This window comes from Oratosquilla oratoria, chromosome 37 (genome assembly GCF_046742065.1).
Source record: "Oratosquilla oratoria isolate Oo_2021 chromosome 37, ASM4674206v1, whole genome shotgun sequence".
Lineage (NCBI taxonomy): Eukaryota > Metazoa > Arthropoda > Malacostraca > Stomatopoda > Squillidae > Oratosquilla > Oratosquilla oratoria.
This window is the reverse complement of record NC_134813.1, coordinates 10,804,344-10,821,843: the sequence shown is the minus strand read 5'-3', so window position 1 is coordinate 10,821,843 and position 17,500 is coordinate 10,804,344. Positions and strand designations below refer to the sequence as shown.

Genomic DNA, 17,500 nt, shown 5'->3' with positions numbered 1-17,500 from the left:
GTGTGTGTGTGTGTGTGCGTATTTATATATGAAGAAAGTTTCTTTGCTCGCGGTCCCTTTTTATCAAATTCATAAGTACAATATGTATCTTGAGGAAGAGGACCCGACACATCCATCCATTGGGGGGCAAGAGAAATCCCGCCAGCAATCCTTAAACTTCTGCCTCCCGTCTAGTGATTTCATAAAAAAAAAAAAAAAAAAAAATCACCTTCATTTAACCATTCACTACAGCGGACCGACTGTTGAGTATTATTCCGGCAGCCAACTTTGTGGTTTTGTTCAGAAGGTTTTGTCAAGTCCACAAGGTCCTCTGGGATTGAATGGAAGCGCTCTGTTGGTTAATCTCGAATGTCCTCCTCATTGTGGTGGAAAGCGGCCCGAGAGCTCCACGTCACTCGGAACTCGGGGTACCTTTGACACACGTGAAGACGAAAGTAACTGGTTGGCCAGCCGGCAAGCAAAGAAGGCAAAGGTCTTGAGGGACCTGAAGGAAGAGCCGGCTGGCCGAGAAAGAGGACCGGCTGTCAAAGACCTCTGGAACCACAGGAACCGAAAGGAAAACCGGCGGGGCGGGAAAGATGGAAGTAAAATAATCGATGATACTTAAGACTGGCCGGCAAATAGAAGAAAGCAATGAAGTCGAAAGGAAAAGCCGGGCAACAGGGAAAGCAGGAGGGACTAATCAATTAGGATACAGAGGGCCGACAGGGAAAGACATGAAGCAAAATAACTGAAAGGAAGGCCAACTGATCGGGAAAGAGGAAGGGACCAATAAACAACGATACGATGGGCCGGCCGGCAAACAGGAGGAAGCAACGAAACAGAAAGAATTGCTGGCCGGCCGGGAAAGCAGGAGGGACCTACAAACTACGATACGGAGAGCCGGCCGGCAAACGCAACACAAAGCAATGAAAACGAAAGGAGAGACCTAAAATCAATATAGAAGACCGGCAGAAAAAAAAGCCGGCCGGTAGGGAAAGCAGGAGGGACCTAAAAACGACATAGAAGGCCGGCCAGCAAACATAAAAAAAAAAAAAAAAAAAAAAAAAAAAAAAAAATTAAAAAAATAAATAAATAAATAAATAAATAAATAAATAAATAAATAAATAAATAAATAAATAAATAGATAAATAAATAAATAAATAAATAAATAAAATAAAAACGAAATGAAAAGCCGGCCGGCCGGGAAAGCGAGAGCGACCTAAAAGCGATATGAAAAAAAAAAAAAAAAAAAAAAAAAAAAAAAAAAAAAAAAAAAAAAAAAAAAAAAAAAAAAAAAAAAAAAAAGGAATTGAGAGCAAAAACCGGCCGGCCGGCCGAAAAAAGAAGGGTGACCTGGAAACAACGATATGGAGGGGGAGCCGGCAAAGCCAGCAAAAAGCAAAAGAGATGAAAGGAAATCCGGCCGGGAAAGGAGGAGGGACCAATGACTAACAATATGGAGGGCCAGCCGGAAAAAAAAAAAAAAAAAAAAAAAAAAAAAAAAAAAAAGGGGGGACCGGTCGACAAAGACAGCAGAAAGCAATGGAACAGAAAGGAAAGCCGACCGGCTGGAAAAGAGGGAGGAACCAATGAACAACGATACGGAGGGCAGGTCGGCAGACACAACAAAAAGCATAGGAAATGAAAGGAGGAAAGTCGGCCACCCGGAAAAGAGGGAAGACCAAAGAACAACAATACGGAAGGCCGGCCGGCCGTCCAAGACAGCAAAAAGCAAAGAATCTGAAAGAAAAGCCGTCCGGACGGGAAAAAGGGAGGGACCAATTAACAACGATGTGGAGGGCCGGCCGGCAAACACAACAAAACGCAAAGGAAATGAAAGGTAAGTCGGCCGGCAGACACAGCAAAAAGCAAAAAGAAATAAAAGGAAAGCCGGCCGGCCGGGAAAGAGGAAGGGACCAGGGAATATACGGAGGGTCGGCCGGCAAAGACATAAAAAAGCAAAGGAAATAATATGAAAGCCGGCGGCTGGGAAAGAGGGACTAATGAAGAACGATACGGAAGGCACAGGAAAACATAGGATCTGACGTACAGTAATTGTCTGCCTACCAGGAAGAACGATACGGAAGGCAGGCCGGTAAATACAAAGGAATTAATAAAACAGCCATCCTGCCGGAAAAGAGGTAGGAACCACAGAACAACGATACGGAAGGCTGGCCGGCAAGACAAGCAGGAGAGAAAAGAGAACAGAAGGAAAAGACGGCTGGCCGGGAAAGTGGGTGGGACAAGGAAGCAACGATAAGGATAGGCCGGCCGGTAAGCACAGTAACTAAAAGACAACGAAAAGCCGGCCAACCGGGAAAGTGAGAGGTGCAAAATAAGAACAATATGCATAGGCCGGCCGGCAACCTGACAGGAGACGCAACAGCCGGCCGGCCGGGAAAGGGGGTGGGACAACAAAACCGGCAAAGAGACAGAACGTAAAAGCCGGCTGTTCGGCCTAAAAGACAAAAAGGGCTTTCCATTAGCTGAATAAAAATTGTGATTCCATAACGGAGGAAGAAAAAAGGGCGAGATGGCTAGAATCACCAGCTGAATGTGTGTGTCATTTTCTTTGGCAGAGGTGGTCGACCGTTATGTTCCGTTTTTCTGTCCACCGGGAGGATCCGGAATCCTCTTCCTCCATGAGGCCTATCCAGCCATTTATGACTTAAGACTTCGAAAAAAGCAACTCCTCAAACACATGACAACTTGACAGTGAATAGGTGCATTCCTCAAAAATTATATATGAGAAATAGACATTTGGGAATGGATGCTAAGAGGAGATTATATGAAGGAGTGATTGTGCCGGCAACACTGTATGGGGCAGAAACATGGAACATAAGAGAGGAAGAGAGGAGGAGTTTGAATGTGTTTGAGATGAAGTGCTTGAGAAGTATGATAGGGATTACTAGGCTGGATAGAGTGAGAAACGAGGAGGTGAGGAGGAGAACAGGGGTGGGAAGGGAGTTAGGAGATAGGGTTGATGAAAGAGTATTGCGATGGTTTGGACACATGGAAAGAATGAGTGAAGATACACACACACACACACACACACACACACACACACACACACACACACACACACACACACACACACACACACACACACACACACACACACACACACACACACACACACACACACACACACACACACACACACACACACACACACACACACACACACACACACACACACACACACACACACACACACACACACACACACACACACACGACTCGATGGCGCGGTTGATAGAGTGCTGAACTGCCAGTACGGAGGTGCGGCAGTACCTGGTTCGAATCCTGCCCAGGGCCGAAATCATTTCGGTATCGCTGCGCTTCGGGTCGTTACTCCGACTCTCGTGGGGGGGGACTTGGGTGTGTGTGTGTGTGTGTGTAAGGTCATAGCATTACCCATAGATCGGTCATACGAGCTCTGAGCTCTCTTCCGGGAGGGAAATAGCTGTCGATCACGAGTCCAACACGTGATCCAAAGACCAAGGTGAATACACACACACACACACATACACACACACACACACACAATACACACACACACACACACACACACACACACACACACACACACACACACACACACACACACACACACACACACACACACACACACACACACACACACACACACACACACACACACACACACACACACACACACACACACACACACACATTTCACATACACATGTATAGGTAGCTCACCTATCCGTGACCATGTAAGTCTGGTGCCAAAGGATGCCGTGGCCAGGCACTCCAGAACGGCCCTCTTTCCCAGTGCCACTTCCACTTGGCTGGGAATCGGCTCGATGGACGGAGCAGGCACTAGAGCCGGTGACGATGACGAAGAAGAGGAGGAGGAGGAGGTGGAGGAAGAGGCCTCCGGAGGCGTGACAGTCAAGGAGCCTGGGTCGCTATCGATGGTCTCTCCAAGGACTGGGTTGTACGCTCGGCAGCTGAAATGGACGCGAAGAGGGCATTAGAGGATGAAAGGGATAATATATACACGAATAAAATCGCCTGGCGGCAGTAATAACCACGTGTATAAATCGTACAGTGCAGAGGAAAGGATAGAATGTGTTGTGTTCTGTTTTGTTTTACTGTATTTTACTGTATCATTATTTTTCATGGCTTCCATTCTAGCATGTGTGTGTATTCTGTGCATTTTAATCAATATTTTCTTGAATTCTAAACCAAAGTTAATTATATTTATGTTATTGTGACACAAACGACCAATAAAGTATTATCAACCGAACGAAATATCGACTTATACACGATAAAACTTCAACAACGCGACTTTGTAACCTTGTGACCAACAAAGGTCGTTTCTGACCCTTTTAAGCCCCTTAGATGCCGTCAAACGATTTTATTTACCTTAGGGGACCCTCTTCAGGGAAGAGCTTTATCATCTATTTCCCTTGGGGCCACCATTTAGGTAAATAAAATCGTCCAGATTTAGCTAAAATTAAAGTTATAGAAGTGATTCATTATGACAAAAGGGTCAGGAATTTTATTATGATTTTAACACACACACACACACACACACACACACACACACACACACACACTTTCAACGAACGGACGGCTTGACGAACGCTCTGAAGAAAAGTGCAGATTGTGGATACCAACGCAAAGAGAAGTGCCTTTTTTGTATTTGCAGGGGGGGGGAAATTGCTCGTGAGGTAGTGGGAAAGTAAGGAAAGAGGAGAGGGGGAGGGATTGCTGGGGAAATGGAAGGAAATGAGGATGTGGAGGACTTGGCCCAGGCAGACGGGCGTAAGGTCAACATGAAACGACCACCGGACCAGCTCAGTGATGACGAAATGGCAAATAAAAATGTAAAGATTAGAAGTATAGAGAGGAGCAATACAGTAGAAAGTGACGAGAATATGTTCCAGGGATTTAAAGAGGGTGGGGGGGACACAACCCCCCCCCCCCCGACTGATAAGACTAGAGGAGAGAGTTGATAAGGTGATCGAGGACTTGGAACGTAAGTTAGGTAATGTAGACTCCATTTTCCAAAGAATTGAAAGGTTTGGAACTACTAGAGAAGGCTAACAGAAACTTAACTGAAGAAGTAGAGGACCTAAAAAGACAGTTAGGAAATGTAAAGGAGGAGAATGAGAAATTGAAGAAGAATAGTAATGAAAACAGTGAGAAAATAGCTACAGAAGCTAAAAATTGGAGAATAACTCAAGAAGGGAATAAGGTTTCATTCACTGACATAGTCAAACAGCAATTGAAAGAACATAATGAAGACTCAGTTATTAAAGTGATGAGACAGAAGGAGAATATAGTAAGAGAATTAGCTGACAAAAAGAAATGTATAATTATATTAGGAATGGAAGAGAAACATAACCCAGATAGAACCGCAAGAATCAAGGAGGAAAATGAAAGGGTAAGCAGTTTATTAAAATTAGTCCAGGAAGATGAACCAGAAATTATAAAGGAAATTGAGGAAAAATTCAGACTCGGAAAATATAGTACAGATAAGACCAGACCAATTAAGATTAAATTCAGGTCACAAACAACGGCAGAGAAAATTCTATCCAAGACAGGGAAACTAGCAACAAATGATCAATATAAAAAGGTATGGATAAAAAGAGAAATGAATAAGGAGGAAAGAGAGGCAGAAAAGCAGAAAAGAATTGAAGCTAAGGCAAAAAACGAGGAAAGAACGGAGTCAGAGAAAGAGAGATTCTATTGGAGAGTAGTGAACATGAAAATAAAGCAGTTCGACATACTAAAGAAAAACATAAGGGAAACAGAGAATACAATGGAAGTGGCAGAAAACTAAGAGTGTCTTACACAAATATAGATGGATTGATAACAGGATTGAATGAACTGAATGATTATTTGAAAGAAAAAGAACCGGACATAATGGGAATTGTAGAAACAAAATTAAAAGGCCCACTACCACCCAACAGTGTAGGACATGATACATACAATTATTGGATTAGAAACAGAGAGAAAAAACAAGGGGGTGGAGTTATGTTCCTGACTAAGAAGGATATAAACGTGAAAGGTGTCATATATGGAAAGAATACAGTAGAGATGATTATGATAGAAGTGGAAGACCGAGATAAGAAGAGCAGAAAATTTGTGATCAATTATGTGCCTCCGAAAACAGCCTCATGGGAGGAGAGTGAACATAAAAGTATGTTAGAGGACACAAAGATAGCATTAACTAAAATAATGGAAGACGGAGGAAGAATAGTTATGATGGGCGACTTTAATTGCAAAGAAATCTGCTGGGAAGAAATGACAGTAAAGAGTGGTGATGACTCATGGGGAAATGCTCTACTTGAGATGATTACTGACCATTCAATGACACAATGGATACAAGAGAACACTAGGTATAGAAATGAAGAAGAACCATCGAGGCTAGACTTAATAATTACATCTGAACCTAGAATAGTGGACAAGATTGAATATAAAACACCAATAGGTAAAAGTGACCACATATTGATTGAACTGGAACTTAATGAAGAAAAATATATGAAAAGAAATGAACAATATAGAAAAGGAAGATTGATGTATGAAAAAACAAACTTTGATAAAATAAGAGAATTCTTCCAACAAGAAAACTGGGAAGAAATATACAAAGAAGAAACATCAGTGGAAGAGAAATGGAATATTTTGACAAAAATTTACAAAGAAGGAGTGGAAAAGTATGTCCCAAGACAAAAACAAGAAAAAGAATATGTAAAATGCTGGTACAACAAAAGTTGTAGGGAGTTAAAAGACAAAAGAGACAAAGCCTGGACCGGATGGAAAAAAAGACAGAAGACCTGAAAAATGGAAAATATATACTGGTTATAGAAATGAATATGTACAAAAGTGCAGAGAGGAAAAAAGAAAATATGAAAAAGATGTTATAGAAAAGTGTAAAGATCAACCAAAACTATTCTACAGATTTGTAAACAATAAACTGAAAAACAAACAAGACTTGGAGAAATTAAGACAAGGAGGAGTTGAATACACTGAGGAAATGGAAATGGCAGAAATTATGAACAAACATTTTAAATCAGTGTTTACAAGGGAAAATATACAACCTGAAGAGATTGAGTGGAAGGAAAAAGTCCCCCCTATGGAAGAAATAGAAGTAACAAAGAATGAAATATTGACACACTTGGGTAATTTTGATGTCAGAAAATCGCATGGGCCAGATGAAATAGCAAACTGGATTCTGAAAGAATGCAGGAATGAACTGGCAGACAAAATACATAGCATAATAAGCAGTTCCTTAAAAGAAGGAAAAGTTCCAGAAGATTGGAAAAAAGCAAATATAGTACCTATATATAAAGGAGGAAATAAAGAAGAACCTACCAACTATAGACCAGTCTCTCTAACAAGTACAATAGCAAAAAATATGTGAAAGAATTATCAAAAGTAGATGGGTAAAATACTTGGAAAAAAACAACGTACTAAATCCAAGGCAATTTGGATTCAGACAAGGACGATCATGCGTCACCAATTTAATATGTTTCTATTCAAGGCTAATAGATATAATACAAGAAAGAGATGGATGGGCTGATTGTGCATTTCTAGACCTAAAAAAAGCTTTTGACAAAGTACCACATAAGAAGTTGCTTAAGAAATTAGAATATGAAGGAGGAATACAAGGTAAATTGCTAAATTGGATGGAAGACTTTTTGCAAGAAAGAAAAATGAGAGTAGTGATAAGAGATCAGCACTCAAAATGGAATGAAGTAATAAGCGGTGTCCCGCAGGGAACAGTTCTGGCCCCAATAATGTTTGCTATATATATTAATGATATGGATGAAGGAATTGAAAGCTATATGAGCTTCTTTGCAGATGATGCAAAATTACTGAAAAGAGTGAAAACTGAAGAAGATTGTGAATCACTACAGAGAGATCTAAATAAAGTACAAGAATGGAGTAGGAAGTGGAGGATGGAGTTCAATACAAAAAAGTGTAGTATAATGGAATTTGGAAAAAGCAAAAACAGAATAACAGGATCATATAATTTGGGAGAAGAAGGAATAAAAAGAGTAGAAACTGAGAGGGACCTGGGAGTCATTGTTATGAATAATATGTCACCTGAGAAACATATAAATAAGATTTTTGGAGAAACTTATAATTTAATAAGAACAATCAAAGTGGCATTTACATATCTGGATGAAGAAATGGTGAGGAAAATCCTAATCACCCTGATAAGACCAAGATTAGAATATGCAGGCAACGATATGGTCACCAAGTACAAAAAAATGTATAAAAAAACTTGAAAGAATACAAAGAGCAATTACAAAACTGGCACCAACACTCTCAAAACTATCATATGAAGAGAGACTACAAAAACTTAAACTACAGACACTAGAGCAAAGAAGAGAGAGAGGAGATTTGATAGCTATTTACAGAATCATGAAAGGCATAGAAATTACTGATAGAGAGAATCTGATAAAATGGGATGACAGAAATACAAGAGGACACGGAAAGAAAATAAAAAAAGACAACTATAGAAGAGATTTGAAAAAGAACAGCTTTCCTCACAGAGCAATAGACAGTTGGAACAAGTTAGATGAGAAAGTGGTGTGTGCAAAAACAATACATGAATTTAAAAATAGTTTAGATAAAATGAGATATGAAGACGGGACCTCACGAGCATAGCTCCCCTTCCCGTAAAATACAACTAGGTAAATACAACTAGGTAAATACACACACACACACACACACACACACACACACACACATCCACATACACTACATCGATACTATTATAATTTTCTGGGACAGAAGTGAGCCAAAAAGTCATATAAATAAACTGGAAAGCCCAAACGTTCAAACCCTGTCAAGAAATCGCTTTCTTGCAATTAAACAAATTCCTGTAAAAACTAGAAGCGGCGGCAAACTAAGCTAGCATGCTACTTGCTGTTGGTACTTCGTTTGAGTAGAAACTACTTCGGTTGCAATGTTCTAGACTTCCGTAACAACATCTCAACAATGTGTCTAACATTCGTATTTTAGGTTTAACTTCTCTTAGCTCGCCATTTAACTTCCCACTCTATGACGTAAGAGTAAAATGACATTTGGAAATTTGAAAAACAAAAGATCGTAAGCGAAGACATTTTACTCAAAGAAGGTAGTAATACCAAGTAGCATGCTAGCGAGAAATGTATAGTGTGCTACCACCTTTAAAAGCTAGAACAGCCAAGCTAAGAACAAATGCGATTTCAAAACTAGGTACATAAGAACATAAGAACATAAGAAATAAAGGAGACTGCAAAAGACCATAAGGCCTACACTAGGCAGCTCCGTATCCATCACCACCTGTCATCCCCATCCATAAAGTTGTCTAATCGTTTTTTAAAACAACTGATAGTTTCAGCGCTTACTACGTGGTTACTAAGTTTATTCCATTCACCGACCACCCTATTTGTAAACCAATTCTTGCCTATTTCCTTCTTAAATCTAAATTTGTCCAGTTTATACCCATTACTGCGAGTCCTGCCCTGTTGTTTTATTATGATGACCTTGTTTGCATCACCCTTGTTATAGCCTTTGATCCACTTGAACACCTCTATTAGATCACCCCGCACTCTGCGTCTTTCCAGAGAGTGTAAGTTTAGGTGCCTAAGCCTCTCTTCGTAAGGCAAATTTCCGAGTCCTTGTATCATTTTGGTCATTCTTCTCTGTACTGATTCTAGTGAATTTATGTCCATTCTGTAGGACGGAGACCAAAACTGTACCGCATAGTCAAGGATGGGTCTAACTATCGCTAGATAGAGTTTAATAATTACCTCTGCACTTCTATTCGTTACCGTCCTAGCAATGAAGCCTAATGGTCTGTTTGCTTTATTTCTGGCGCTAATGCACTGCTTCCTGGTTTTAAGGTCCGGACTCACCAGAACTCCCAAGTCCCTCTCGCACTCAGATTTTTCTAAAAACGTGTTATCTAAGTTGTATCTATTTTCGGGGTTGTGTAGCCCTACGTTTAACACGCTACACTTAGAGATATTGAAGTTCATTTGCCATTTCACAGACCATGTTAACAGTTTATTAAGATCATCCTGCAGAATCTGGGCGTCTTCTCCTGACCTAATTAGGCGTCCTATTTTAGTGTCGTCCGCAAACTTACTAACATCACTATTTAACCCATCGTCTAAGTCGTTTATATACATAATGAACAACAAGGGACCCAAAACCGAGCCCTGGGGGACCCCGCTAGTAACATTGCCCCACCTAGATTTTATTCCATTTATGGTGACCCGCTGTTTTCTGTTACTAATCCAAGCTCTAATCCATTCTAACACTTTTCCTCCTATGCCATGGGCTTTGATTTTATTTAATAGTCTCTGGTGTGGCACTTTGTCGAACGCTTTGCTAAAGTCAAGGTAAATAACATCGTAATTTTCATTGTTGTCTGACGCCTTATATACCTTAGTGTAAAAGGATAGAAGATTAGTCACGCATGACTTACCTTTGGAGAAACCATGCTGTGAATCACGAATTAAATTATGCCCTTCAATGTGTTCTCTGAGTCTATTTACTATTATTGATTCAAGCATTTTTCCTATAACCGATGTCAAACTGATTGGCCTGTAGTTGCATATGGTCGATCTATCACCCTTCTTAAAAACAGGAACAACGTTTGCCTGCCTCCAAGCAGTTGGAACAGAACCAGTGTCTACCGATTTATTGAATATTTCAGTTAACTGGTCGCAGATTTCAAATTTACACTCTTTAAGCATTCTTGGAAAAATTTCGTCCGGACCCGGAGATTTTGTAGCTTTAAGTCTGTCAATCTGCTTGATAACTTCTTCTTTACTAATGCTGATATTAGTTAGGCTATTTTCTTCATCCCCTCTGAAAATCGGATCGCAGTCAGGTATTTTATCTAACCTCTCATTAGTAAACACCGATAGAAAATAATTGTTAAACTCCTCACTCATTTTTTCTTCCGATTCTATCATGACATTTTCATCGTTTTTAATTGGTCCTATTCTTTCTTTATTTTTTGTTCTATAGAGGTGAAAGAAACCCTTTGGGTTGGATCTTGCTTGACTGGCAACCTTAATTTCATAGTTACGTTTCGCTGTTCGTGTATTCCTTTTAACCAGCTTTGCCATTTTATTATATCTTGATCTAAGGTGTGATTCCCCGTTTTTTATTTTTACGTAAAGTCCTCTTTTAATTCCGATCTCATGTTTCAATCTGTCCGTCATCCATTTGGGAGTATTACTATTTTTCCGTATTGACTTTAGGGGGATAAACGTGTTTTGTGCATTAATGATTAGATCAGTTAGATTGTTATACATTTCATCTAAAGTACTGACCTGATTTTTGGGCCCTCGCCCCAAATCGACCTGACCTAAGGTATGCGTATTACTCTCTGTGACCCAGACCTGACCTAAGGTATGCGTATTTCCCTCCTTGACCCAGACCTGACCTAAGGTATGCGTATTACCCTCCTTGACCCACTTCTGACTATCAGCCCCGCAACGAGAATCAAGAATGTTTGAAACGTCCGGTAGAGAAGAAGACATTGGACCTCCCAAGACCTCACAAGGGTAGTTCATTTCCTCTATATTACAATTATGCAAAAAAGTAAATACATAAACATAAGCGTAGATATATGATATACACATAAATACTGATAGACATACATACTGCAATAGAAGAGATAGATAGGTAGATAGATAGATAGATAGATAGATAGATAGATAGAGAGAGAGAGAGAGGGAGAGAGAGAGAGAGAGAGAGAGAGAGAGAGAGAGAGAGAGAGAGGAGAGAGAGTAGAAGAGAGAGAGAGAGAGAGAGAGAGAGAGAGAGAGAGAGAGAGAGAGAGAGAGAGAGAGAGAGAGAGAGAGAGAGAGAGAAGCTGAGTACGATAGAAACGAGAACAATTTTGCCTCACCTCAAGCTCCCCTCCCCCCCCCCCCAAAAAAAAACAAAAAAACGAAAAACGAAGGTTGGGTCATTCAATATTCAGAGCAAGAGTTAAATTCGTTCGGGGGAAATGTTTACCAAAATGTGTTTGTCTGATCGACGTCGAAGGTTCGAATCCCGCCCACGGGTTCAAACATCAACTTGGCATTTATTATTTATTGAATACACGCGTTCACCCGAAAGAAACTCTTTTGGTGTCCTTCGTAAATATGATTTATTTTTCATTTATTTATTTTTCATTATTCTGTCTAATCATGCAACAGAGGCCCATTTATTGAGAAAAACAAACTTGAACTCAAGATATATTTACGTAATTTCTGAATTCATTACTTTAAATTGTTAATATGCTTCGATAAATTGCCTAATATATATATATATATATTTATATATATATATATATATTATATATATATATATATATTATATATATATATATATATATATATATATATATATATATATATATATATATATATATATATATATATATATATACAGGCTCTACTACCCTTTATTATAGTACCTTACCGGTATATAAACCCTAAAATATCAGTTTCATGCTACAGAGCTGCTTTTAACCCCACAATAACAGGCAGCTAATACCCCAGACATACACATATGGTATATATTTACCTACTTTACTACATACAACAAGCCTACATATGATAAATATGTCGAACAAAAAATGTGTAAAAGCAATTGATAAACAAACGAAATTCATCAAATACAAGAAGAACACAGAAAGAAAATAGATACAAGAGACAAATAAACAACACCTGACTGAAACATTTCTGGTAATATTATCCACACACTGAGAAATAAACATTGACTTATTTTGCTCCCTTCAACGCGGTTACACAACTTTATGTGCAATAAAGGCGTGGTCACCGAACTGAAGGAGTCGAACATTGGTTCAACCGAACGCCATCAGAAGAGAACAGAGAAATGGTTGGGGTAGTGGTGGTTGTGGTAGTTGACGTGGTGGTGTCGGTGATAGTGATGGTGGTAAAGGTGCGGTAATGGCGGTGTTAGTGGTGATAGCATCTCTGGCTATGAAAGTAATAATTGTGGTCCCAGCGACGAGTATGGTGGGGGGGTAATGGTAATTAGTGATAGTATTTTTGGTGGTGTTTCTTTTGTGGTAATGAGATAATGGTGTTAATGTTAGTGGTGATGGTTGTGGTTGTGGTGTTGGTTGTGGTGATAGTGATGGTACCATTGGTGATGATAATGGTGATGAAAATGGTGGCAGAAGTCGTGGAGTTGACTTCTCTCTGACAACCTAATAACAACAATTCGTTGGCAAGAATGAATCGTATATTACACGCGAATATTGTGTTTGTGTCATATTGCACTTAAGTTACGTTAATATACACATTTAATCACACAGACAGACACATAGACGCAGCCGAGTTAGTTGAAGTTGCTGATCTGGAGGCCAAATGGTCCATGACAACGCAAAAAATAAAATAAATTAAAATAAGATAAAATAAAACGAATAATTAGATAAATGAATAAATAGATAAATAGATAAATAAATAAATATCGTAGTTTATTTTTCTCGTAATGTATACTGTATTGGCTGGACCCAGAGGTTTGAAATTGCCTGTGGATATAAGAAATAAAAGTAAAAGGGCCCTTTTTTATTTTATTTGTTTATTTATTTATTTTTATTTTTTATTTTTATATCTTTTTTACCTGTAGGTTCCTGCATCTTGCACACTTGCGTTGACCATGTGGAGCACTCCAGGAACAGGATAATAAAACCTGAAGAAAAACCACAAAAAAATTAATTAACAATTTAATTATTTATCATTAATCTACTAAACTAAGTTAATTAACAAATCAATTATTAATTAATAATCTACTAAATTATTGTGTATCCTTAGTATATAGAACCAAGGAGGTCGGTGACAACCGTCGACTGGACTCATAGATTGATTAGTCAATATACATGAGTCGGTCCGGGGATCGGGAGCCAGCCTACGGGGTATGTTTCCGTCTCTGTCCACAGTAGTACCATGTGTTGTCACCTCCAGTTACCAATCAATATAGTCATTATACAGTCAATCTACAAAGGATTACAAAGGCGGAGCATGCCGACAGGAAACCTTTTGGTCTATATCTAGGTCGGATGCATAACAAAAAATCATAATAATAATAAATAAATGAAGAAATAAAAATGATAAAATATACATAATAAATAAAAAACATAAATAAATGCATAGGTACAGTTAAATAACAAAACAAACAGGTAAATAGTAAATAATAATAAATTGACATATAACTAATAATGAATGAGAATCAAACAAATAATAATAAACAAACAGACAAATGATAACAAAACAAATAATATAAAATAAATGATAATCATTACAGCATCTTGCTTAGGTGTTTATCCAAATGATTCTTAAAGCTTCGAACTGAACTACATTGCACTGCCTCTGCAGGAAGTTTATTCCATTCATTAACTACACGGTTGGCGAAGTTGTTTCTACTCACTTACAAATCAAATCTATTTTCGGACAGTTTGGTGACCGTTGTTTCTTGTCTGATTCTCATTCAGTGTGAAGATTTTGTCACTTTTGATGTTGTCAATTCCCTTTAGAATCTTAAAGACCTGTATCAAGTCACCTCTGAGTCTACGCTTTTTTAGGGAAAACAGATTCATATGTTTTAGTCGATTTTCGTATGATTTATTTTTGATATTTGGAATCAGTTTTGTGGCTCGCCGTTGTACTTTTTTCAATCTGTCAATATCTTTAATGAGATTCGGTGACCATACGGAAACAGCATATTCCAAATGTGGACGAACTAACGATTTATGGCTTGTTAATGAATGATGGATTTTGAATTAAAAAAATCGCGCAATCAGTCCTAGAATCTTATTTGCTTTCTCAGAGGCTGAAATACACTGCTTGGATGATTTGAGATCGTTACTGATAATTACGCCGAGATCTTTTTCACTATCCACTTTTGTTAACGAATTTCCAAATAACTTGTAATCGTACTTACTGTTATTTTTACCTATGTGCATTACCTTGCATTTACTTGTGTTAAATTTCATTAGCCACTTTTCAGACCATTGCTGTAATCTATCTAAATATCCTTGAATATCTAATTGATTTAAGTGATCATTTGCCAAAGAAACAAATAAATAAATAGTTATATTGTAAATGAATAAACACCACTTAGAAATGAACCTATGTCAATAAGGGCACTGGAGGAGAAGAAGAAGAAGAAGAAGAAGAAGAAGAAGAAGAAGAAGAAGAAGAAGAAGAAGAAGAAGAAGAAGAAGAAGAAGAAGAAGAAGAAGAAGAAAAAGAAGAAAAAGAAGAAGAAGAATACGAAGAAGAAGAAGAAGAAGAAGAAGAAGAAGAAGAAGAAGAAGAAGAAGAAGAAGAAGAAGAAGAAGAAGAAGAAGAAGAAGAAGAAGAAGAAGAAGAAGAAGAAGAAGAAGAAGAAGAAGAAGAAAAAAGAAGAAGAAGAAGAAGAAGAAGAAGAAGAAGAAGAAGAAGAAGAAGAAGAAAAGAAGAAGAAGAAGAAGAAGAAGAAGAAGAAGAAGAAGAAGAAGAAGAAGAAGAAGAAGAAGAAGAAGAAGAAGAAGAAGAAGAAGAAGAAGAAGAAGAAGAAGAAGAAGAAGAAGAAGAAGAAAAAGAAGAAGAAGAAGAAGAAGAAGAAGAAGAAGAAGAAGAAGAAGAAGAAGAAGAAGAAGAAGAAGAAGAAGAAAAGAAGAAGAAGAAGAAAAGAAGAAAACGGGGCGCCAGGAAACCCAGGCAGGAAACATCCACATGGGGCACAGAAATTAGACTCGACAGGAGGAGGAGGAGGAGGAAGAATAGGAAAGACGAGGAAGGAGGAGGAGGAGGAAGGAGAAAGAGGAAGAGGAAGGAGAAGGAGTAAATCGAAGCGGGGGAAGGAAGAAGAAGAGGAAGAACGAGGAAAAGGAGGAAGAAGAAGAGGAAGAACGAAGAAAAGGGAGGAGTAACACAAAGGAAGAAGAAGAGAAGAAAGGAGGAGGAAGAGGAGGGACGAAAAGGGAGGAGGAGGAGGAGGAGAAGGAGGAGGAAGAGGAGGAGGAGGAGGAGGAGGAGGAGGAGGAGGAGGAGGAGGAGGAGGAGGAGGAGGAGGAAGAAGAAGAGGAAGAACGAGGAAAAGGTAGGAGTAACACAAAGGAGGAAGAAGAGAAGAAAGGAGGAGGAAGAGGAAGGACGAAAAGGGAGGAGGAGGAGGAGGAGGAGGAGGAGGAGCAGGAGGAAGAGGAGGAGGAGGAGGAGGAGGAGGAGGACGAGGAGGAGTAGGAGGAGGAGGAGGAGGAGGAGGAGGAGGAGGAGGAGGAGGAGGACTCTGTGGGGTTCTGTACAAGACAGTTATGGCTCAGAGACCCAAGCTTAAGTCTTGACTTTTCTTCTTCTCCTCCTCCTCCTCCTCTTTCGTTTTTCTCCCCGTCCTTCTCTTCCTCTTTTCTGTTTTCTTCTTCTTCTTCTTCATCCTCTTCTTCTCTTCCTCTTCTTCTTCATCCTCCTTCTCTTCCAAACTTAACCCAACTAAATCTACCTTAACCTAATCAAAATTATACTAACCAAACATAATCCAACCTAACCTAAGTTAACTTTAACCTAACCCAGTAATACTCCCCTTAACCAAACAAAACTTAACTTGTAGCTTTAGCACCAAACCCTACCCATCCTCTTCTCTACCCTCCCTCCCTCCCTCCCTCCCTTTCCTCGTCCCAATCTATCCCTCCCACTATTTTCTCCTCCCCCTCCCCCTCTTCCCCTCCTGCTCATCCTCCCTCCCCCTTCTCACCATCTTCCCCCCTTCCCATCTTCCCCCCCCTCCAACCTCACCCTACACCGTACCATGTTCTTGTTATGTCCGGAAACGCTCGACCTAAAGCGGCCAGAATTGCTACTGCCAGGACTCTTCGCAATCGCTGTAAGGGAACTTCCATTCTCTACAATGGTCGCGGTGTGACAGAAAATGGGAAATGAGGGTTTGGGGGGGAGGAACCTTAGTTGGTGTGTTCATGGCGGCTGGGGCATTTTTTTTGTTGCATTTCTCTCTGTTCAAAGGTTAGAGCCTAAGACTTTTATTATCTAGCTGCCGTCAGGTGATTCTATTCAGCTAAGAACGCAATCGGGAAATAAGGACGACGACTGATATAAGAAATAAATGAGTGTCAGAATGGTGAAGGAGGAGGAGGAGGAGGGAGAGTAGGAGAGAGAGAACTGAAGGGAGGAGGAGGAGGAAGAGCAGGAGGAGGAGGAGGAGGAGGAGGAGGAGGAAAAGGAGGGAGAGGAAGAGAAGGAGGAAGAAGAGAAAGAGGAAGATGAAGAGGAGGAGGAGGAAAAAGAGGTAGAGGAAGAGAAGGAGGAAGAAGAGAAAGAGGAGGAGGAGGAGGAGGTGGAAGTGGAGGAGGAAGAGAAGATGTAGTGAAACAAGAGGAGGGAGTGGAAGAGGAGTAGAAGGAGGAAGGGGTGGAGGACGAGAAGGAGGAAAAGGAGGAAGAAGAGGGGAGAAAGAGAAAAGGAGGAGGAAGAGGTAAGGAAGAGGAGGAGGAGGAGGAGGTGGAGGAAAAAAGTAA

General features: G+C 39.7%; 1 protein-coding gene across 2 annotated transcripts in view; it reads right to left on the bottom strand.

Annotated features, from left to right (window-relative positions):
• LOC143019522 (protogenin B-like) overlaps positions 1-17,500 on the bottom strand; it is a 708,972-nt gene that overhangs the window by 80,128 nt on the left and 611,344 nt on the right. For both annotated transcript variants that reach the window (XM_076175206.1, XM_076175208.1), the window contains exons 5-6: positions 13,612-13,680; positions 3,709-3,959 (exon numbers count right to left, since the gene is read on the bottom strand). In XM_076175206.1, coding sequence (XP_076031321.1) covers positions 3,709-3,959; positions 13,612-13,680 — 320 coding nt within the window. The remainder of the gene's footprint in view (positions 1-3,708; positions 3,960-13,611; positions 13,681-17,500) is intronic.